Source organism: Schistocerca piceifrons, chromosome 5 (genome assembly GCF_021461385.2).
Source record: "Schistocerca piceifrons isolate TAMUIC-IGC-003096 chromosome 5, iqSchPice1.1, whole genome shotgun sequence".
Lineage (NCBI taxonomy): Eukaryota > Metazoa > Arthropoda > Insecta > Orthoptera > Acrididae > Schistocerca > Schistocerca piceifrons.
The window spans coordinates 233,773,207-233,798,314 of NC_060142.1; the positions used below are offsets into that span (position 1 = coordinate 233,773,207).

General features: G+C 42.6%; 1 protein-coding gene across 1 annotated transcript in view; it reads left to right on the forward strand.

Annotated features, from left to right (window-relative positions):
- LOC124798347 (meckelin) overlaps positions 1–25,108 on the forward strand; it is a 197,893-nt gene that overhangs the window by 57,334 nt on the left and 115,451 nt on the right. Inside the window, exon 6 of the mRNA XM_047261705.1 lies at positions 12,691–12,836. Within this exon, the coding sequence (XP_047117661.1) occupies positions 12,691–12,836 (146 nt within the window). The remainder of the gene's footprint in view (positions 1–12,690; positions 12,837–25,108) is intronic.

The window sequence follows — 25,108 nt, forward strand, 5'->3', positions numbered from 1 at the left end:
GAAACAAGGTGCTTAGAGTAGATGAAATTCCCTCAGAACTGATGATATCCTTGGGAGAGCCAGTCATGACAAAACTAGGCCAGCTGGCATGCCAGGTATATGAGGTAGAGGAAATACCCTCAGATTTCTCCAAGAATGTAATAATTCCAATGACAAAGAAAGCTGGTGCTGACAAGTGTGAATATTACCAGACGATCAGTATAATAAGTCATGGTTGCAAAACACTGACAAATTATTTACTGAAGAATGGAAAAACTGGTAGAAGCCAACCTCAGAAAAGATCATGTTGGGTTCTGGAGAAATGTTGAAACGTGAGGCAATACTGACTATTACTTATCTTAGAAGATAGGCTAAAGAAGGGCAGACCTACAGTTATAGCATTCATGGACTTAGAGAAAGCTTTTGACAGTGTTGGCTGGAATATTTTCTTTGAGATTCTGAAAGTAACAGGGGTAAAATACAATGAGTGAAAATTTGTATGCAGTTTGTACAGAACGCAGATGGCAGTTACGAGTGTCAAAGGTTATGGAAGGGAAGGAGTGGTTGAGGACATGAGATGTTATTCAATCTGTACATTGAGCAAGCACTAGAGAAAACCAAAGAAGAATTTGGAAAGGAAATTAAAGTTCGGGGAGAAGAAAAAGAACTTTTGAAGTTTGCTGTTGTCATTCTAATTCTGTCAGAATCAGCACAGGGCTTCGAAGTGTAGTCGAACAGAATGGACAGTGCCTTGAAAGGAGGATGTAAGATGAACATTTGCAAAAGCAAAACAAAGGATGATGAAACATAGTGGAATTAAATCAGGCAATTCTGAGGAAATTAGATTAGGAAATGAGGCTCTAAAAGTTGTGGATGAACTATGCTATTTTGGCAATAAAATAACTTTTGATGGCCAAAGTACAGAGGATATGAAATGTAGAATGGGAATGGCAAGAAATATGTATTTGAAAAAGAGAAATTTGTTAATATCAAATATAAATATAAGTGTTAGAATGTCTTTTCTGAAAGCAGTTTCCATAGTGTAGCCTAGTACAGAAGTGAAACATGGACAAGAAGTAGTTCAGACAAGAAGAGAACAGAAGCTTACAACTACCCTTCCTCCATGTGGGTGCTGGAATCGGCTCTGTCTGAGACTCATGAAACTGCATCCGGTCATGAACAAATCTGGTACTGCATGCTTCATCATTTGCTAGCAGTGTCAAAGGAAATCCTCCTTGCATCTTTTAATCTTACCTATCAGACAGGTAACTTCCCCATCTCATGGAGAGTGGCACAGTTGATACCTCTCCTCAAACCAAGAAAGGACTGCACATGGCTCGGAGATACAGTATTCTACCACAACTGCATCAATGGGGCATTCATGGCCACCTCCCATCTTCATATGGTCTTTTTTGTCTCAGCAGTTTTTGAGGACCCAAGTCGGTGACTCCTGTCAAAGCGTTTTGAGCAGGAGAATGGTGTTTCTCAGGACAGTGTTTTAAGTGTTACCCTCTTTGCCATTGTCATGAACAGTATCATGTTTTCTGCAGATAAATGTGTATGTTTGTTTGTGTGTGTGTGTGTGTGTGTGTGTGTGTGTGTGTGTGTGTGTGTGTTTATTTTAATCATTCTCATCATATTTTTAATTTACTGTCTTGCATATGAGGGACACCATCCTACATTTTAGAGACTAAGTGAGGTTTCTGGGCCCCATTTTTGACTGCAAATTGTCATGGTTATCCAACCTGAGAGAACTGAAAGCCAGAACCCTGCAGGCACTGAACATCATCAAGTGCCTTAGCCACAGGTCTTGGGAAGCAGTCACATTTTATAGCACTATAGTGGCTGCACTATATGTGGACAGTGATGGGTCAGCGAGGCCTTCTTACTTGAAAATCATTGCCACTGGCCACCATGGTTGGATTCAGCTGGCCTACATGCTTATCGGACCAGTGCTATACCCAGTCTCTGTTCTGAGGCTGGAAATTGCCACTTGCCATCTGTTGGCAGCTCCTCATGGTGCATCAGGCATGAAAGTTCATCTCAGCTCCGACTTATCCCGCATACCTTACTTTTGCCCGTCCATCTCTGGAACGCCTTTGCTCCAACCGACCACGAGCCACAGTACCATTTGTGATCCGCATGCTGTGTATGCTAGAGTCACTCCCTGTAGAGCAAGTACAACCACAAATCCAGTGGAGCAGATGAGACATTCTTCTAGTGCTAAATTTTTTGTGCACTCAGATTCTCTGAGCATCCTTCACACTCTGCAACATTGGTACCGCCCCCCCCCCCCCCCCTTGCCGGTCCAGGGCTTAGAGTAGGCCCGATGTATTCCTGCCTGTCGGGTTTGAACTCCATCTTTCTAAATTTTCCCGAAGAGTGAGCCAATTGGGGAAGGGCGCCTTACATGGTGCATTGTGTCCATTGTGCATTGAGATCTTTAGCCCACTTTCTTGTCGTCGCTTTGTAGTCCTGCTCATTCTCCATCTCTTGGGCGAGGACACATTCCTGGGAGCGTTTTCCACCATGCACTATGCAGTGTCGCTTTCTGTGCCGACAATGACCGTGAAATTCTTAGCACCTCATATCTATCTCCCTGGGGCATCCAGACTCCTGGCAATGGCCATCCTGCCAGGTGGCCCTTGCTGAGGCTGGGTGGCACCCGTGGGGAGGGCCCCTGGCCGTAGTGGGTGGCATCAGGGTGGATGACATGCAATGAAGCATAGTACATCATCTCTTGCTGGTGGTCTGCTGCCAGCAGTCTATAAGCGGGCAAAGTCTAACTTCAAAGCTAAGAAATATGACCCCAAATCGTCCCCCTCCTTGGCCACACCATGGGAGGAATTCCAGGCTAAGGATGGCAGCGGATTTTATTCATCCTAGTACCTTGTATGTTCGAGAGCTGATGGGGAAACTTTCATTTCCATGAAGTCTCAGTTTTTTGTGCGGCATTTGGAGGACAAGTTTGGGGAGGTGGAGGGCTGTCCAAAATGCGCTCTGGGTAAGTTTCAATAAAAATGGCATCCTCTGCCCAATCACGGGCATTACTTGCTTGTGACAAGTTTGGGGATGTTTTTGTTACCATCATGCCCCATAAGAGCTTAAATATGGTCCAGAGTATTATATTCCTCAGGGACCTTCTTTTGCAGTCTGACGACGAGCTGTGCACCAGTTTAGAGCGATGAGCTGTTCATTTCATCCAGCACGTCCATCAGCATCTGAGGGATAATCAGGTTGCCAACAGTGCCTTCATCTTGGCCTTCAAGGGTGAAGTGTTGCCCAAAAAGGTCAAGGAGATGGTCTACCACTTTGAAGTCAAGCCATCTATCCTTCTCCCCATATGGTGCTTTAAGTGCTGGAAGTTCGGCCACATGTCTTCCCGCTGTACTTCCAGTGTCACGTGTCAAGATTGTGGACATCCATCACATTCCAGTACTCCATGTGCCCTGCCACCCATCTAAGTCAGCTGTGGAGAGCATCATTCATCTTGCTCACCAGATTGCAGGATTTTACAGAAAGAGAGGAAAATTGTGGAATATAAGACCCTGGACCGACTGACCTAAAGTTCCTCGCATTCCGTTGCCTCTCAGAACCAGAAGACTACACCTGCCCCCTTGACGGTCGGGGTCACTTCCCTCCCTGTTGCTCCCACACCACCTACTTTGGGTGCAACACCCCCCCTCCCCCCCACCCCCAAAACCATCTGGGATATCAGTCCCCACTCCTGAGCCGGAGAAGCGTAAGTCTTCTTAGGCTCCTCTCACTAGGAAGGCCCCTAGGGTCACTCCCTTCCCAGGTTTCTGCTAGTGGGAAAGATGACACCCACCAGTGGCTGAAGAGCCCAAAACCAACTGGTTGTAGGGCTTCACGCTCATCCTCATTCCCGGAGACAGAATCAGTGAAGTCCTCCCAGCCAGGGAAATCCAAGGAGCAGCGAGAGAAATCAAAAAAGAAGGTTCCCAAGGCCAAGGGAATTGTGGCACCCACACCACCGCTACCTACAAGCTCTGTGTCTGCTGATGGCATGGAGATTCTGGCATCCGCTGGGGACCTAGATCTCGCCGGACCCTCAGACAAAGGATATAGACTGCACAGCCAAAATGTTGGTGGCAGCAGGTGACCCTGAGCTGTAAATTGCCTCATTGAATGTTCCATGCCTTCCCAGTCTCACGATGACGTCATCCTCCAGTGTAATTGCGGCGGTTTTTTTACACTGCTGGGCTGAGCTATGGCAACAAAAAGCTTTACACCTGCTTTCTGCATTGCACTCCAGCAAACCTGGTTCCTGGCAATGCAGACCCCTGCCCTCTGTGGCTAAAAGGGATACTACAGGGACCGTAATGACTATAATCGAGTGTCAGGTGGCGTTTGCGTTTATGTCCTAAACTCAGTCTGTAGTGAAATGGTGCCCCTTCAAACCCATCCTGAAACTGTGGCTGTCAGGATAAGGACAATGCGGGAAATAACTGTCTGCAACATATATCTTCCTCCAGATGGTGCAGTACCCCCAAACGCCTCGGCTGCACCGATTGCTCATCTCCCTAAACCCTTCCTACTTTTGGGAGATTTTAATGCCCATAACCCCTTGTGGGGTGGCACTGTGCTTACTAGCTGAGGCAGAGATATCGAAACTTTACTGTCTCAATTCAACCTCTGCCTCTTAAATACTGGGGCCGCCACACATTTCAGTGTGGCTCATGGTAGTTACTCGGCCATTGATTTATCAATCTGCAGTCCAGGACTTCTCACATCTATCCACTGGAGAGCACATGTCAACCTGTGTGGTAGTCACCACTACCCTATCTTCCTGTCACTGCCCTGGCGTCAGACTCACAGACGCCTGCACAGATGGGCAGACTGGGAAACTTTCACCTCTGCTGTCGTCATTGAATTTCCCCTGTATGATAACATCGATGTGATGGTTGAGCAAGTGACTACAACAATAGTTTATGTGGCAGAAAACACGATCCCTCGCTCTTCAGGGTGCCCGAGGCGTAAGGCAGTCCCTTGGTGGTTGCCTGAAACCGCTGAAGCAATTAAGCAGTGTCGGTGAGCTCTACAGCGGTATAAGCAACACACTTCCCTGGAGCACCTCATAGCCTTTAAACGGCTCCATGCCCATGTTCACCAACTTATCAAATGACAGAAGCAGGAGTGTTAGGAGAGATATATCTCGACCATTTGGTGCCGTACGTCACCTTCCCAAGTCTGGATAAAGCTCAAACGTGTTTTCGGGTACCAGACTCCAACAGGTGCTCCCAGTCTTAACACAAATGGCATGTTATCTACCGATGCAAACGTAATTGCCGAGCACTTTGCTGAGCACTATGCTCGAGCCTCTGCATCAGAGAATTACCCCCCAGAGTTTCACACCCTCAAATGGCGGCTGGAAGGGAAAGTCATTCACTACACTCCGCAGTGAACCCATTTACAGAGAAGGAGCTCCTCAGCGCTCTTGTACATTGCCCCGACACAGCTCCTAGGCCGGATCGGATCCACAGTCAGATGATTAAACATCTCTCATCTGATTACAAGTGACATCTCCTCATCATATTCAACTGGATCTGGTGCGATGGCATCTTTCCATCGCAGTGGCGGGAGAGCACCATCATTCTGATGCTCAAATCTGGTAAAAACCCGCTTGATGTGGATAGCTATCGGCCAATCAGCCTCACCAATGTTCTTTGTAAGCTGCTGGAACGCGTGGTGTACGGTGCTTGGGTTGGATCCTGGAGTCCTGTGGCTTACTGGCTCCATGTGAGGGCGGCTTCTGCTAGGGTCACTCTACCACTGATAATCTTGTGTCCCTCGAGTCTGCCATCCGTACAGCCTTTTCCAAATGCCAACAACTGGTTGCCATCTTTTTTGTCTTACGTAAAGCATACAACACGTCCTGGCGACATCATATCCTTGCCACATTGTATGTGGGGTCTCTGGTGCCCACTGCTGATTTTTATCTAAAACTTCCTGTCGCTCCATACTTTCCGTGTCCAAGTTGGTGGCTATCATAGTTCCCCCAGGAGAATGGGGTCCCTGCAGGGCTCTGTATTGAGTGTCTCTCTATTTTTAGTGGCCATTAATGGTCTAGCAGCAGCTGTAGGGCCGTCCGTCTCACCTTCTCTGTATGCAGATGACTTATGCGTTTCGTACTGCTCCACCAGTGCTGGTGTTGCTGAGCGGCGCCTGCAGGGAGCCATCCACAAGGCACAGTCATGGGCTCTAACCCAGGGTTTCCAGTTTTTGACCGCAAAGTCGTGTGTTATGCACTTTTGTCAGTGTTGTACCATTCGTCCAGAACCAGAACTTTACCTTAATGACGATCTGCTCACTGTAGTGGAGACATATTGATTCTTAGTACTGGTTTTTGATGCCTGGTTGACTTGGCTTCCTCACTTTCGTCAGCTTAAGTGAAAGTACTGGCAGCATCTCAATGCCTTCCGCTGCCTGAGCAACATCAACAGGGGTGCAGATCGCTCTACACTGCTGCAGCTCTACAGAGCCCTTTTTCGATCCTGCCTTGACTATGGGAGTCTGGTTCGTGGTTCTGTTGTGCCCTCAGCATTGTGTTTACTCAAACCAGTGCACCACTGTGGCGTTCACCTAGTGATAGGAGCTTTTAGGACGAGTCTGGTGACCAGCGTCATTGTGGAGGCCAGAGTCCCTCCATTGCAGGTTAGGCGTGCACAACTGCTGGCCAGTTACATTGCACACATTCATAGTTCTCCCGCGCATCCAAATCACCGTCTGGCAGTTCATGTCCCACATCAGTGGCCCAGGACAGGGCTTCCAATTGCAGTTCATATCTGATCCCTTCTTTCCAAACTGGAGTCCTTGCCTTTACCACCTATATTTGAGGTCCGTTCATGTACATGTCCAAGGAGTACACCTAGGCCGCGGCTTCGCCTGGACCTTTCACATGGCCCTAAGGACTCAGTTAACCCCGTGGCTCTCCACTTCCAGTTCTTCTTGTTTCTTGAAATGTACTGAGGCCACAAAGTGGTTTACACTGACAGCTTGATGGCTGTTGGTCACGTCAGTTTCACGTATGTCCTTGGAGGACATATTGAACAGCATTCCTTGCATGATGCCTGCAGTGTTTTCACTGCTGAACTGGTGACTGTATCTCGTGCTCTTGAGCACATTCGTTTGTGCCCTGGGGAGTTGTTTCTTCTGCATACTGACTCCTTGAGCAGCCTACAAGCTATCGACCAGTGCTACCCTCATCATCCTTTGGTAGTGACCATCCAGGAGTCCATCTGTGCCCTGGAGCATTCAGTGGTGTACGTCCGGACCCCAGGTCACATTGGAATCCCAGACAACGAACTTGCCGACAGGCTGGCCCAACAGGCTACGCAGAAACTGCTTATGGAGATGGACTTCTCTGCAACTGACCTGCGTTCAGTACTATGCCGTAAGGTTTTGCGGCTTTGGGAGATGAAATGGCATAACCTCAGCATGCACAACAAACTGTGTGCCATTAAGGAGACTACGAATGTGTGGCAGTCCTCCATGTGGGCCTCTCACAGGAATTCTGTGGTTCTCTGCCAGTTCCGCATTGTCCACACTTGGGTGACACATGGCTACCTCTGCGCCCTGATGACCCACCTCAGTGTCGGTGCGGCACCTAGCTGACAGTGGGCCATATCTTGGTGAGCTGCTTTTCTTTGGCTGCCCTGCGATGGGCTCTTCAATTACCGTACTCTTTGCTATTAATTTTAGCTGACAATGCCACATCGGCTAATTTAGTTTTACATTTTATTCTTGATAGTGGGTTTTATCATTCTATATAAGTTTTAGCGCATGTCATTTGTCCCTTTGTATTGTCCACTCTAATGCTTTTAGGGTGGATGTTTTAATGTGTCGCAGAGTCGCTGGCTTTTCCTTTTTATTCTCATGGTCGGCCAGCCACCATCATCTGCTCTCTTGTTTTTACCCCTTGTACCTGTTTCTTGCTTCTCTCTGTGTGTTTCTGTTCCTGTTTTGTCCATAGTAGTGTTGGTTGTCCTTCTGTCGTTCTTCTGGTTCTTCCTTTCTCCTGTTATTGTGCTGTATGTCTCCTTTCTTCTCTTCTTTCCCTTGTGTAATTATTTTACTGGGAACAAGGGACTGATGACCTCGCAGTTTGGTCCCTTCCCTCCATCTTTTAAACCAACCGACCAACATAAGTAACCAGCAGACAAAATCATACAGAGCATTCAGGTTGCCCTCCTCCAGCTACAATGATTGGGAAAGGAGATGCCTTTCTTCTGAATACCAGGGCACATGGTATTGCAGGGAATGGAAGAGCAAATCTAGTAGCCAAGGAGGCATGTCATGACCCTCAGTTCTTTCAGTGTGCCATCCCTCCGAATTCTATGATCTCATTATTGAGGTACAATGTCACGTTTCAATAGGAAGACAAGTGGCTGGATGTGACTGACAATAAGCTCACGTAGTAAAGCCCACAATTTGGCCATAGCATACTTGCTTCCAGCTACATAGAAGGGATGAGGTTCTCCTTACTCATCTTCACATCTTTTTGGACCTCAGTCCACCTCACCTGACCCATGACAGCTGCCACAACGGTCAGTGGCTGGCATGCCGTTTCTGGGGTGCATCCTGAGTCTCTCCTATCAGAAATATGCTTTTAATGTTTATCTCTAAAAAGTCATTTTCTCATTAGATCTTTATTGGATGCCCACTCTCTTGTCCATCCTAGCACATCTGTACATAATATATTCATTTTTACAATAACATCTACATCACATATGAAATTCCTTGTAGAGATATTAGCTGTAGCAGATGATACGGAAAAGAGAGAAGGGAAGAGAGAGAGAGAGAGAGAGAGAGAGAGAGAAGAGAACAGTTGAATTACGGGGATTTGTTGACCAAAAAATGGGCTTTATGAGGATTTTGTGCCATACAAAAATATGAGAGATTCATTAGTCACATAAATTATAGCCAGTGCCAGATTTTCAGCCTGAGTGTTATTTACCTGTGCAGTATACAGTGTTTTGTTGGGTGTGCATGCAGTAGTATGCCCTACTCCAACTAAATTCATATGGGAAAATATGGTACCAGTGTCAAGTTGAGGTGCATAGATCAGAATGACCAACATTCTGCCTTCCACATACATGACCAGTGATGGGTCCAGTCACTATGTTTAATGTCTATTTGAACCGAACTCCTTTTGTATGCAATCCGTTGAAAAGATTGAGAATGTCCATTGCGTGAGGCATAACCTATACACAGGAAGGCTTCTCATGATTTTTTGATAAGAACAAAGAAAATTACAACAGTGAATGAGACCTTGTAGATCAGTGATCAGGGTTTGATTTAATTGCGCTGTTGGTTTCTGCTCCCAATTAAATTCAGAGATAGTCATGATGAAGTGAGTTTTGCCCTCATAATGTGCAGAGAACATACTGCACATATATAAGAAGCCAATTGAGCTTTGTTTGTCCAGAAAGTTTATCTTATGCAACAGGAATAGGATAGCTGGGGACGACCAAGAGAGGGAATGTGACCTCTGAATCTCAGCAGATGTTACATGAAGAGCATGGAAGTGTTGCTGAAGGTGCTGCAAATAGATTTCTCATGCCTCTGCTGTTTCATTCAATGGAGGTAAAGTTGAGGGCAGTTCTTGGTTTGCTGCTATGCATTGTCTCCACAAGTTCTCTAATTTTATTGTTGGTGTTGTTGCAATAAAATGCCAATTGTTGCTTCTGTTGTTCCTTATTTTCTTGTTGATGGTAGTGGCATTTCTCTTGTTGTTGAAAGAACAGTAGATTTGCAGGATCCTTAGTGGTTTCTCAATGACACTTTTAAGGTGTGGCTTCAAACTGATTTATTTCATTAAATACAGATAAATATGCAGCTCCCTCAAGTGGGGAAACAGATTGTCCAGATTGCACTGAATCCTTTTTGTCTGAGAGAAATAGTACCTAAGGGCACTGAGCGAGGTGACACACACTGGGCATTCATTCAGGATTACAATGGTTCAAACCCGCATCAGGCCATCCTGATTTAGGTTTTCTGTGATTCCCCTAAATTGCTTCAGGCAAATAATGGGATGGTTCCTTTGAAAGGGCATGGCCAACTTCCTTCCCCACCCCCTCTCCCATATCAACCAACCAACCAACCAACCTACCTACCAAAGGCATGCTCATGCCAAACAAAGTCCAAAGCCAGAGTTTGTAAGCCGTGCAAACCGTACAAGTCTATAGAACATCATCCAAATCGTACAGGGTATGAAAAGCAATGCACAATTCACTTAGCATTGTGTACAATAATGTCACTTACATGAGTGAGGCTTGGCGATATTGCTGCTCAATGATGTTGCGCTATTGACATCGGGGTCACGTCACATGTCCAGCAGTTGGTGCACTGGTGGCATGTTGCATAGGACTCAAAGCACTGATGGGGTTGCTGAAGATCCTATGAACCCAATATCTATAGCATTTGCAACAAATCATCTTCAGATGTTGACTGAAAAATAGGTAACAAAGAAACCTCACTATATGCATTTTGGAAACTGTTGCTGTTTTCCTTCTTGTACTGCATGCACAAAAGGATGTTGGTAGATCTTCTAAACTCATATGATCTGATGCAGATTGTGTTTTTTCCATCCAGGGTGCAGGGGAACAGTAGCACAGCCGTAGACAATATTTTTATTCATTCTTCATTACTAGATGGGCATTCTGTTAGTAAAAGAGTGAATGGACTTTCAGACCATGATGCACAAATTTTAACACTCAAAGGCTTTTTCACTCAAATAACTGTCACATATGTAGGAAAGCTAATCCAGTGGCAATAGACTTTTTTTTATACCTTGTTAAGGAACAAGAGTGGCAGGATGTGTATAGTGCCAATAACATAGATGATAAATATAATGCTTTCCTTATCACATTTCCCAAACTCTTTTAGAGTTGCTTTCCATTAGAACATTCTAAATGGGGTACTAGCAGCAAAATGCAGCCTGGGTGGCTGACTAGTGGGATAAGGATATCATGTAGAACAAAGCGGGAATTATATCAAAAAGTTTGAAGTAGTCACAGTCAAAGTGACAGTAGCTCATTACAAACAGTGTTTCAAACAGGTGCTTAAAATGTTATTAGGAAGGCAAAGAGTATGTGGTACACAAATAGAATAGCTACTTCCCAGGATAAAATTAAGACCATATGGTCAGTTGTGAAGGAAGTGTCTGGTCAGCAGCACAAGGTTGACGATATAAAATCAGTTTGTAGTAAAAATATTTCTGTTACTGATAAGTCAGATATATGTACAGTATTTAACAGTCATTTTCTGAGCATTGCTGGTGAATTAAATAAAACTTAGTTTATATGGGGAATCATATAACTCTCTTGGAAAATGCCTTTCTGAGATTGATGTCTAAAATAGTCCTCAGTCTCCCATAGTCCTCAGTGATATTGACAAGGGGAGGATTGAGTCAATAATTAAATCACTGAAGACTAAGGACTCTCGTGGATATAATGGAGTGCCTAGCAGAATATTAAAGCACTGTGCTGCACATGTTAGCCCTATACTTAGCCATATTTGTAGTTTTTCTTTTAAGAATGGTTAGTTTCCTGAACGATTAAAGGACTCAGTAATACAGCTGATTTATAAAAAGGGAGAAAGGGATAATGTAGACAATTTTAGACCTATTTCTATGCCATCAATGTTTGCTAAAGTTATTGAAAAGGCTGTATATGTAAGGATAATTGATACTTTTATATCACATAATTTGGTATCAAATGTACAGTTTGGCTTTAGAAGTCTTTTGACAACTGAAAATGCTATATTCTCATTTCCCGGTGAGGTACTGCATGGATTAAATAAAAGGTTTTGATTGCTAGGCATATTTTTTGATTTAGTTAAGGCGTTTAATTGTGTTGATCACAAAATATTGCTCCAGAAGTTGGACCATTTGGAATACGGGGAGTAGCTCACAATTGGTTCACCCCTTGCTTTAAAAACAGACAGCAAGAAGTCATTATTCTCAGTGTTGAGAATGGCTGTGATGTGGGGTCTGAGTGGGGTATGGTCAAATAGGGGGTGCCCAGGGATCAGTGTTGGGGCCATTCCTGTTCCTTATTTGTATCAATGATATGCTCGGTGATTCTAAAATATTTCTGTTCACTGATGACACTAGCTTGGTAGTAAAGGGTGTTGTGTCCAACATTGGCTCTGTTTCAGATAGTGCAGTTCATGACATAAGTTCATGGTTTGTAGAAAATATTGTTGACTGTGTTTACTTAAACTTATGATTGACTTTTTTGGGTTCAGGAACATTGTGTTTTATCTGTTATTACTTTTATGTTGTAATTTCATGTAGTGACACATTCCATGACCTTAGAGATTTGCTCCTCAATTTGATCCTGTGTATCTAGACGTGTAAATGAATAAATAAAAAAGTATAATGGGAGTATCATGTAACAGAAGTATTGGACAGTGGTCTCTTGTACATTCTCTACTCCTTCTTTTAAAAAGTTGATGAAGTATATTTCTTTTTGTATGACTTTTTACTATATAACTAAGAAATAGAAAGTGATTATTTAAATAACAAGGCTTACGTATTGTTTTAATAGGATATAACTACCATAATTCTTCTTGCACCAACTAAAAAAAGATTTTGCTGCTGATTTCTTCCTATACTTTATCTGTCCTTTCTTTTCTTGTACTTTATCAGTCAAGAATTAATATCAAAGTTAGTCACGTAAATTACAGGCTGCAGATAGTTCTCAGTGGCTGCTGGTTCGACGATTTTATCTTGTTGATAAAATAAGTGGCATTGGTATAAATGTACGAGAGAAGTCCCAGCTGTTCAGTGAGGTACCATCGGTGATAAGATATGTGAAGTTCTGTAAATTGAGGTATGTTGTTCATAATAAAATCATAATATGGCATTCAACTGAAACCTACATATTCACCTTATTGATTTAATTACATTTTTCCACCCATTCACGTTTCAATGCAGAAGTCCTTCTCATTTTGTTATAATGGAAAGCTTATGTCCATGGTTTTATCAACATTTTTAGTTATCATCATACTGTGTGATTTTTCTTCTTTCAATATTGAGTGTGATACTTTCAATAACTAGTCTAAAAATTACGTATCTAGGGGCTTTGAACTGAGTGGTGGAAACTTCATAATATAACTATTTCAACAATTAATGAGTCTATTAAAGAAACAAACAAATTAAAATCATAAGGGTTTAATACAGATTTTTTTCTCTCTGTGAGTGTGGGGAGAGAGTTGGAGATTGCATTGATAACAGTGAAAGAAGAAAACCAATTTTTCTGTTACTCAAGATAGTCCATTTGCTGAAGAGAAATGCTGTGATGACAGCATACTATGGACACACGTTCCTGCATTTGTTATATTCAGTTCGTTTATGGGGAAATGCTCAAACTTGATTTAACACTTCAGAAATAACATTGAGCTGTGTTACTATACTACCTTAGTGGAGTTACATGAAGTTCTGTGTAAAATCTTAATCACAATTGGTGTTCTCCCTGTGTGTGTGTGTGTGTGTGTGTGTGTGTGTGTGTGTGTGTGTGTGTGTGTTTTTAAACACTCCCAATTCATTGAATACTATTCATCTTGAATAGCAGTCTAATGAATCAATGATACGAATATAATAGAGGGAAACATTCCACGAGGGAAAAATATATTTAAAAACAAAGATGATATGACTTACCATACGAAAGCGCTGGCAGGTCGATAGATACACAAACAAACACATACATACACACAAAATTCAAGCTTTCGCAACCAACGGTTGCTTCGTCAGGAAAGAGAGAAGGAGAGGGAAAGATGAAAGGATGTGGATTTTAAGGGAGAGGATAAGGAGTCATTCCAATCCTGGGAGCAGAAAGAATAGCAGTCTAATGAAGGTAAGTCTTTCTGCTTCCGGTATTGGAATGACTCCTTACCCTCTCCCTTAAAATCCACATCCTTTCATCTTTCCCTCTCCTTCTCTCTTTCCTGACGAAGCAACCGTTGGTTGCGAAAGCTTGAATTTTGTGTGTATGTATGTGTTTGTTTGTGTATCTATCGACCTGCCAGCGCTTTCGTATGGTAAGTCACATCATCTTTGTTTTTAAATACAGTCTAATGAATCAGTTACACTGACTGTGTCTTAAGAATAAGGGGCTGATTGGCTAATTCTGCTGTAGGAATTGTTTTGTATCAGTGCTTCATGTGTTGAATAATGCATTAACCCACTCAGTAAGATTCTATTGTAACAATAATCATTATGGTGTTCAGCTCTAATTAAGTCTTATATTCTTGATTTTAGACAAATGTGAGACAGTTACTCCTTTTGCTTACAATTTCATGGGTTATGCTCATCACAGGTCACTCTTTGATATCTTCAGATGCTATAACATTAATTAGCACAAACACACAACAGTCCTCTCTCCAACTGTAGGCAGCTGACATGGTTGATACGAAATGCATAATCATGGTACAACACAGATACTTAATAAAACACTTCAAAATTTACTTTTTTGTCATGATCGGTAAATTGCTGAGGGTCCACCCATGGCGTTGGGGACACTTAGTCAACACTATGTATTATGGGCAACCTGTCCTGCTTCCTTAGAGCTCTTTTAGCATCTCCCCTGCACACTGCCTGCACTCCGCTTACTAACAATGCTGTATCTCTCTGACGCTCAGGGTGCCCAACTATTGATATCGAGCCAACCTCGAACTGTGTGAGGCAAAACTACCTTTATCTTCATGTAAAGGGCCATGGCCCCCTTAAGTGTGAAGCTATTATGTTAGTGAAAGATAGTTATACATAGTTTCTCAATAAGCACACATGTGATCAAACAATGTAAAGAAAAGGGAACCACTATATAAAGTAATGAAACTCAAATTGATAATGAGTGCTCCTTTTAAGTGAAAGACAGTAATCTCTTCAAAAATGATCTTAAAGGATACTTTATGGAAAACTGTGTACAAAGTATGAGTTCTAGCAACACATGAGGTGACTTCAAAACATATGTTACACTTTATTACGGCAGGCCAAGTAACAGTTATTGAACATTGCAGTACACCTCAAAGAGACACATGTACATGACACTACTTTTTGACAGTCACCCTGTGTCTGTGGACAGTGATCAGAATGTTCTACCAGTTGTCCAATTCCATGACAGTAGAAATCCACTCCTTAGTCATATAACCATTCAAGAACCACATCCTCATTGCTGGAAAATGTCTCCCCCCCCCCCCCCTCCCCAATTTTCTATAACCTTGCTGAAAAGAACAAAATTGTATGTTGTAAATTCTGGACTCAGTGGTGGATTCTTCCAGACCTCCCATCAAAATTGTTGAGGCAGAGCTTGTGTAGTGCACACCATGTGGGGTGTTGCATTATCGTGCAGGAGAATGACACCTTTGCTTAATTTTCCATACCTCTTAGTCTTTATGTTTTGCCCATAAGAATCATGCTGTCTCACCTGCCTCAACTTTGGAGTTTGTTTCCAGTTGCCAACACATTTCAGTTTCTCCCTGTGTTGCACCTGTTACCCATACCACAGTCAAATTTTGTCTGCAGGTAACCTAGAACAGGAACTCTCTTTTCACATTGCATCCGTCTTGTTGTGCAATGGTCTTAGGGTGGGATAATGTGCGTAATTTACTTTTTAATGTCTGTACATAATTAAATTTAAGACAACATATGTAAACCTTAATGTATAACCAGCAATAGCATCAGTAATATTTTCCATTGTTTGACCATATAACCATTGCCATAATAATAATAATCCCTAAGGAATTCTTCCAATCCATACGTGGCATACATCAAACCAGTGCTTAACAGTGTTGGTTAAAAACAGTTGCAATTTTAGTTTTTTATGATGCATTTCGCCTTATTTAGCCATCTTCAGGTTATCTACACTGAAAACAGAGAACAAAAGGTAATGATTTTACTATTTTATATTTCTTGTTTTTACTGAGTTTAACGAAGGCGATTTGGCCTGATATATTTGACGATGCCCTTTGGCTACACTGACTAAAGGATTCTTCTAAAAAATACCAAATTAAGGTATTTGCTCTTTCAATAGTTGATCTGTTTATACATTCTTATAGGTTATCCAAGTGTGCACAACACGATCACAATTCTTAAATAGATGTATTTGTTCTCTGTTTTTGATGTAGATAACCTGAAGAAGCCTAAATAAGGCGAAATGCGTCGTTGAAAAATAAAAAACTAAAACTGCAACCAAGACTGTTTTTAACCAACAATCCCTAAGGGTCAACCCATAGCGTTGGGGACACTTTCAGTCAATAGTATGTATTATGGGCAGCCTTCCGCCATTACACCCTGTCTTTTAGCTACTCCCCTGCACATTGCCTGCACTCTGTCTACATATACAATGATTAATATACTAAAAAGTGTTTTCAGGGCATAACTATTATGAAGTACAATGTTTTCATGTATAAAACTGTGTGGTGCTCTCCACATCCTATGCTGAAAATTGTCAGGAAAAGCCCATGGTGTGGGCGGGCGGGGGAGTGCATGTGCACGAGCATGCGCGCGCGCGCACACACACACACACACACACACACACACACACACACACACACACACTAGAAAAACAGTAACAAAAGAAAAAAAAAGCTCTCAGTCTTGTGTCTATGAATGGAGCTGATGCTGAAGCACTAGTGTGACTAGTGTGTTTATGTTACAAGCAGCACTCTCTGTGCTTCTGTGTGGGATCATGAGAGTTTGGGCGTAAAAAAGTACAATAGGAATCACTGGGTGAGATGACTCGTGCAAGTAAGAGAATTTATTTTACAGTATGGTCATCTGATAGAGATATCGTATATAATCATTTCACACCTAGGGTGACAACACAGCCAGCTAGAGCTAGACCTCGTTTATTGTGTAAGATTTTCTTGGTTAACACTTAAGTAGCTTTATTTTCCTCTCGTGAATCCTCCAAAAGTAGCAAGTGTTTTGCAAAGATAATGCGTGCAGCTGCCAGGAAAACTATTTTGCGCTCATGAAAGAAGACACAGCTAAATTTAAACACACATATTTCTATTTGAGATGAAAGTCATCATATTATTTACTCCAAATATGCTTTGGGGATGCAACCAGGTTGCTGTTGGTGCACATTTTGGACAGCAAATTGTAAAAAAAAAGTGGAACTGTCTTAAAATGTCATTCGGACAGTAAAGAGTCACAAGGGGGGTCATATGATAAAATATCACTATTCGCCACTTGAAAAGGCTCATTGGTGTATGCTGGAAAGTATAAAAGCTGTTAGAGGAGTCTGAAATGTGTGCACAAGTTACTGAAATTCGCAGAGATAAATTATTCTAATGTCTATTTCATAGTTGCAGAGAGTATGGAAAATAACTTTTTTTTAAAAAATGTATGGACCATGATGATGAGAATTAAGGCAGATTAAAAGAAACATTTACTTTCATCCTACCCTCTGTGTTACCGAGTTGGTTGAACATACAAAAGCTGTGTTTTTTCATCTTAATACAGAGTCTTATACTTTAAAGCATGTATAGTGTTGCAACTGTACAGAAATCCTCAGTTCACTTGTATGTAAGATTCTCAATCGTATTGTAATAATTGGTTGCGACTTTAATTATCCAACAATCAATTGGGGAAATTACAATTTTGTTAGTGGTGTGCATGATAAGACATTCTGGGAAGCATTACTAAATGCCTTTTCTGTGAGCTACCTAGAACAGATAGTTCAGAACCCCACTCATGGTGGAAATATATTAGATCTAATGGCAACAAATGGAACTGATCTTGTTAAGGATGTCTCCATTGACACTGGTATCAGTGACCACGATGTAGTTGTGGCAGCTATGATTACCAAAGTACAAAGGACAACTAAAACAGGCAGGAAGGTATACATATTTAGTAAACAAGATAAAAAATCATTAGGGTCATATCTCAGTGAGGAACTTGAAACTTTCAGCACAGGTCAGGAGCATGTAGAGGAACACTGGCTTAATGTGGAAAGTATAGTTGATCATGCTCTGGATAGATATGTACTCAGTAGAAGAGTTCATAATGGGAGGGAACCTCCATGGTATAAAGTCACTGCAAAGAAACTTCCAAAGAAACAGAGGTTACTGCATAATAGGTGTAAAACAAACCATAGGGCTATAGATAGATGCTGAATGAAACACGTTTGGTTCTCAAGAGAGCAATGTGTGAAACCTTCAATAATCACCGTAGCACAATATTGTGAAGTGATCTTTCACGGAAGGCGAAGAAAATGTGGTTATTTGTAAAAGTTGTTAGTGGCAGCGTAGTTAATGTTCAGCCCCTAGTGAATGAGACAGGATCTGAAATTGAGCGTAGCAAAGCAAAAGCTGAAGTGTTTAACTCCATTTTCAAATGTTCCTGTACAAAGGAAAAACCAGGAGAATATCCCTAAATTGATCCTTCTGCCACTTAAAAGATGTATGAAAAAGTATTAGTGTCAGTGGTGTTGAGAAACAACTGAAAGTGTTAAAACTTAAAAAAGCTCCAAGTACCGGTGGAATCCCTGTCAGATTCTGTACTGAATTTGTGGCTGAGTTAGCCCCTCTTCTAACTAAAATCTATCATAGATCCCTTGAACGAAAAAACTGTTCTCAGTTCTTGCAAAAGGGCACAGGCACATCTGGCTACAAGAAGTGCAGTAGAAATAATTCACAAAACTATCATAAAATATCCTTGACAGCGATTTGTTGTAGAATCTTAGAAGATATGCTGAGCTCACACATAATGAGCTATCTTGAAAAGAATGACCACCTACATGCCGACCAGCATGGATTCTATAAACATTGATCACGTGAAACACAACTCACACTTTTCTATCCTGACATACGGGAAACTTTGGATCAAGGCAATCAGATAGATGCAGTATTTCTTGATTTCTGAAAAGCATTTGACACAGTACCAGGCCTACGCTTACTGTCAAAAGTTTGATCATGTGGGGTATCAAGAGAAATTTGTGACTGGATTGAGGACTTCTTGGTAGGGAGGATGCAGCATGTTATCTTGGATGGAGAGTCATTGTCAGATGTAGAAATAAGTTTGGGTGTGCCCCAGGGAAGTATGTTGGGACCCTTGCTGTTCTCATTGTATATTAGTGACCTTGTTGGACAGTATTAGTAGTAACTTCAGACTTTTTGCAGATGATAACGTTATCTATAATGAAGTACTGTCTGAAAGAAACTGAATAAATATTCACAATGTAGGAAAAGAGAGATTGCTACTTACTGTAAAGGAGACATGTTAAGTTGCAGACAGGCACAATTAAAAGACATCTACATAGAGCTTTTGGCCTCAGCCTTCATCAGTAACACACACACACACACACACACACACACACACACACACACACACACACACACACGCACCATGCACACATATCTGCCAACTCCAGCATTGTAGGCAGGAATGCAACTATCACATGGGATGCAAGCAGCAATTCTGTAGGGGATAGGGATGGGGAAGGGATAGTAGTGTACGAGTGGAGAGAGAGAGAGAGAGAGAGAGAGAGAGAGAGAGAGAGAGAGAGAGACAAACAGTGTCTGGTGGATTGTGTAGGGACTAGAATGCCAACAGGTGCAGTGACAGGAGGTTGTGGGACAGGTAGGTGGGGAAAAGAAAAGAGCAAAAAAGGAGAGGGCCAGGAAAGACGGGCAGATGCGTTGGCAGAGGTCTGCAAATAAACAGGGTGGGAGGTGATAGTGGGGAGGAGATGTAGGACACAGTGGGTGGAAACTGTTGGCTGGAGGATGTAGGGACAGTATGTTACCATAGGTTGAGATTGGGATCATTACGGGAGTGGAGAATATGTTGTAAGGATAACTCCCACCTCCGCAGTTCAGAAAAGCTGGTGGTGTAAGGAAGGATCCAGATGGCTTGGGTAATGAAGCAGCCATTGAAACCAAATGTGTTATGTTCAGCTGTATATTGTGCCACAGGGTTGTCTACTTTGCTCTTGGTCCCAGTTTGGCAGTGGCCATTTATCCTGGCAGACACCTCATTGGTAGTCATACCAATATAAAAAGCAATTATTGCAGCAGAGCTGGTAAATGACATGGCTGCTTTCACAGGTGGTCCAGCCCCTGATGGGGTAAGAGAAACCTATGACAGGACAAGAATAGGAAGTGCTGGCTGGGTGGATAGGGCAGGTTTTGCACCTGTGTTGATTGGGAGTGGTATAGGGATGGACTTGGATATTGTGGAGATTGGATGGGTGACAGAACACCACTTGAGGAGGGATGGAAAGTATCTCTGGTAGAATGTCCCTCATTTCAGAGCACAGTGACAGGTAATCAAAGCCCTGGAAAAGGAGGTGGTTCAGTTGTCCCAATCTGGGGTGGTACTGGGTGATGAAGGGGACACTCCTTTGTGGCTGGTTCTTGGGGATAATGGAAAGTTTGGGGGTGTGAGGGGAAATGGAATGGGAGATCTATTTGTAGACTAGGTCTGGGGGATAATGCCTGTCTGTGAAGGCCTTGATGAAACCCTCAGCATATTTAGCAAGGGAGATTTGTCACTGTAGATATCCTGTCCCCGGGAGGCCAGGCTGTGTGGAAGGGACTTTTTGGAGTGAAAGGAATGGCAGCTGTGAAGATGCAGGTATTATTGGTGGTTGGTGGTTTTAATGTGGACAGAGGTGTGGATGGAGCCATCAGAGAGGAGGAGGTCAACATGCAGGAAGCCGGCATGCTGGGTTGAGGAGGACCACGTGAAGCAGACAGGAGTAAATGTGTTGAGGTTGTGAACAAATAAAGATAGGGTGTCTTGTCTGTCAGTCCAGATCGTGAAGATATCATCAATGAACCTGAACCAGATTATGGGTTTGGTATTTTAGGGGGCTAGGAAGGCCAATAAAAAGGTTGGCATAGGAGGGTGCCATGTGGGTGCCCATGGCTGTGGCGCAGACTTGTTTATATACCTTCCATTCAAATGGGTAATAATTGTGGGCGAGGATAAAGTTAGTAAGGTGCACAAGGAATGAGGTAATGGGTTTGGAGCTGCATGCCCTCGGGAAATATTACGGCTGTAGTTTCCCCTTGCTTTGAGCCGTTTGCAGTACCAGCACAGCAAGGCAGTTTTGGTTATTGTTACAAGGCCAGATCAGTCAATCATCCAGACTGTTGCCCTTGCAACTACTGAAAAGGCTGCTGCCCCTCTTCAGGAACCACACGTTTGTCTGGCCTCTCAACAGATACCCCTCCGTTGTGGTTGCACCTACGGTACGGCTATCTGTATCGCTGAGGCACGTGAGCCTCCCCACCAACGGCAAGGTCCATGGTTCATGGGGGGGCTGGTAGCTATCATACCTTCCATTCAAATGGGTAATAATTGTGGGCGAGGATAAAGTTAGTATATAGAGGGTCTATACAAGGGCAATGTACTTGAGGACAATATTATGGAAATGGAAGAGGATGTAGATGAAGATGAAATGGGAGATACGATACTGCGTGAAGAGTTTGACAGAGCACTGAAAGACCTGAGTCGAAACAAGGCCCCTGGAGTAGACAATATTCCATTGGAACTACTGACGGCCGTGGGAGAGCCAGTCCTGACAAAACTCTACCATCTGGTGAGCAAGATGTATGAAACAGGCGAAATACCCTCAGACTTCAAGAAGAATATAATAATTCCAATCCCAAAGAAAGCGGGTGTTGACAGATGTGAAAATTACCGAACTATCAGCTTAATAAGTCACAGCTGCAAAATACTAACACGAATTCTTTACAGACGAATGGAAAAACTGGTAGAAGCCAACCTCGGGGAAGATCAGTTTGGATTCCGTAGAAACACTGGAATACGTGAGGCAATACTGACCTTACGACTTATCTTAGAAGAAAGATTAAGGAAAGGCAAACCTACGTTTCTAGCATTTGTAGACTTAGAGAAAGCTTTTGACAATGTTGACTGGAATACTCTCTTTCAAATTCTAAAGGTGGCAGGGGTAAAATACAGGGAGTGAAAGGCTATTTACAATTTGTACAGAAACCAGATGGCAGTTATAAGAGTTGAGGGACATGAAAGGGAAGCAGTGGTTGGGAAGGGAGTAAGACAGGGTTGTAGCCTCTCCCCGATGTTGTTCAATCTGTATATTGAGCAAGCAGTAAAGGAAACAAAAGAAGAATTCGGAGTAGGTATTAAAATTCATGGAGAAGAAATAAAAACTTTGAGGTTCGCCGATGACATTGTAATTCTGTCAGAGACAGCAAAGGACTTGGAAAAGCAGTTGAATGGAATGGACAGTGTCTTGAAAGGAGGATATAAGATGAACATCAACAAAAGCAAAACAAGGATAATGGAATGTAGTCTAATTAAGTCGGGTGATGCTGAGGGAATTAGATTAGGAAATGAGGCACTTAAAGTAGTAAAGGAGTTTTGCTATTTGTGGAGCAAAATAACTGATGATGGTCGAAGTAGAGAGGATATAAAATGTAGGCTGGCAATGGCAAGGAAAGCGTTTCTGAAGAAGAGAAATTTGTTAACATCCAGTATTGATTTAAGTGTCAGGAAGTCATTTCTGAAAGTATTCATATGGAGTGTAGCCATGTATGGAAGTGAAACATGGACGATAAATAGTTTGGACAAGAAGAGAATAGAAGCTTTCGAAATGTGGTGCTACAGAAGAATGCTGAAGATTAGATGGGTAGATCACATAACTAATGAGGAAGTATTGAATAGGATTGGGGAGAAGAGAAGTTTGTGGCACAACTTGACCAGAAGAAGGGACCGGTTGGTAGGACATGTTCTGAGGCATCAAGGGATCACCAATTTAGTATTGGAGGGCAGCGTGGAGGGTAAAAATCGTAGAGGGAGACCAAGAGATGAATACACTAAGCAGATTCAGAAGGATGTAGGTTGCAGTAGGTACTGGGAGATGAAAAAGCTTGCACAGGATAGAGTAGCATGGAGAGCTGCATCAAACCAGTCTCAGGACTGAAGACCACAACAACAACAACAACAACAACAACAACAGCTACCAGCTATCCACCAGGATGAAAGACCACCACCAAACTGTGGCCAAGAGTAAAGTAGATGACCCTGAAGCACAACATACAGCTGAACATAACACAGTTGATTTCAATGGCCGCTTCACTATCCAAACCATCTGGATCCTTTCCTCCAACCTCAGCTTTTATGAACGGTGCTGATGGCAGTTTTCCTTACAACATACTCTCCACTCCCATAATGATCCTGGCCTCAACCTATGGTACCATACTCTCCCCACACCCTCCACTGAATAGTTTCCACCCCTCTGTCATACATCTCCTCCCCATTCTCATCACACAGCGTGTTTATTTGCAGCCCTCTGCCAGCGCATCCACCTGTCTTTCCCACCCCTCTCTCTTTTTTCTTCTTTTTTCCCCATCTTCCTGTCTGACAACCTCCTGACATTACCCTGTTGACACTCTAGACCCTGCACACTTCATCAGGTAGGGTTGTCTCCCTACTTACCCTTACACTACTATCCCTTCCCCCTCCCCTTCTCCTTCCCCTTCCCCCTCCCCTCCCCCTCCCACTCCCACTCCCACTCCCACTCCCCTCCCCCTCCCCCTCCCCCTTCCTCTTCTTCTTCCTCGCCTCCTCCAGATTGCTGCTTGTGTTACGTTGCATTCTGGCCTGAGATGCTGGAATTGGCAATTGGGTGCATGATGTGCGCTTGCATGTATGTGTGAATGGTGTGTGTGTGTGCGCGCGCGCGCGCGCCTCTCTCTACCGACGAAGGCTGTGGCTGAAATCTATGTAAATGTCTTTTAATTGTGCCTCTCTGCAACTTAACATGTCTTCTTTACAGAAAGTAGCAGTCTGTCTTTTTCCTACATTGTTAATATTTCTAACTGGAGTTTCCATTGTCTGAAGAAATATTCAGTCAGATCTCGTTTCAAAGTCGTGCAAAAATTGACAACTTTCTTTAAATGTTCAGAAATGTAAAATTGTACACTTCAGAAAATGAAAAAAATATAATACCTGCTGACTATAATACCAGTGAGTCACCATTGGGATTGGCCAAATCATACAAATACCTTGGTTTAACACTTTGTAGGGATATGAAATGGAATGATCCCATAGGCTCCATTGTGTGTAAAGCAGGTGGTAGACTTGGGTTTATTAGTAGAATACTGGGGAAGTGCAATCAGTGTACAAAAGAGATAGCTTACAAATTACTTGTGCAACTCATTGCTCAAGTGCATGGGAACTGTACCAGATAGGATTAACCGAGGATATTGAACGTACACAGAGAAGGGCAGCACGAATGGTCACAGGTTTGTTTGACCCATGGGAGAGTGTTACAGAGATGCTGAAGTCACTTAACTGGAAGCCTCTTAAAGATATATGTAAACTATCCCAAGGAAGTGTACTAACGAAGTTTCAAGAACAAGCATTAAATAATGATTCTGGGAATGTGCTAAAGCCCCATACGTATCAGTCATATAGGGATTGCAAGGACCAGATTAAAATCATTACAGCACACACAGAAGCATTCAAGTGATCCTGTGCTCCATGCATGAATGGAATAGGAAGAAACCGTAATAACTGGTACAATGGGACATACCCTGTATCATGCACTTCACAGTGATTTGCAGAGTATAGACATAGATATAGATGTAGATGTAGAATTGTTTGACTTTTGATTGCACCTATTAATAATGATGAGAAATACGTTGAGTGCAGAGCAGTGCTACATGAGTCTGCAGCATCATGCCGGTAAGTTTGCACCATTCACTCAATCTGTCAATCAGTTCATAGTAAAGGTTGGAAAATATTTGCCAAAGGATAGCAATGAAAGCATTCAAAGTATTGCAGTCTCCAACAATTTTTTCATCCACCCAATACTGATAGTATCTTCAACAAGGATGAACAATCATCATGCAAGGTAATATTGCTGCAGCTGTATCTGCAGTTTGGAATTTATGTGCACAATTAAATTTGTAAATGTCCTTGAACAATACTCCAGACTGCTACCTGTGAAGTAAAAGGCAGTAGTTCATATAAAAACTTATAGAACGGAATCAAAAATAAATGATAACATTGTGTCCGTAAATAACACTATTTTCAGAAACAGTAGAGTCTGAGTGAAAGGAAACCTGAATTAATACTCAATTGCAATTTATCTACATACATATCCAT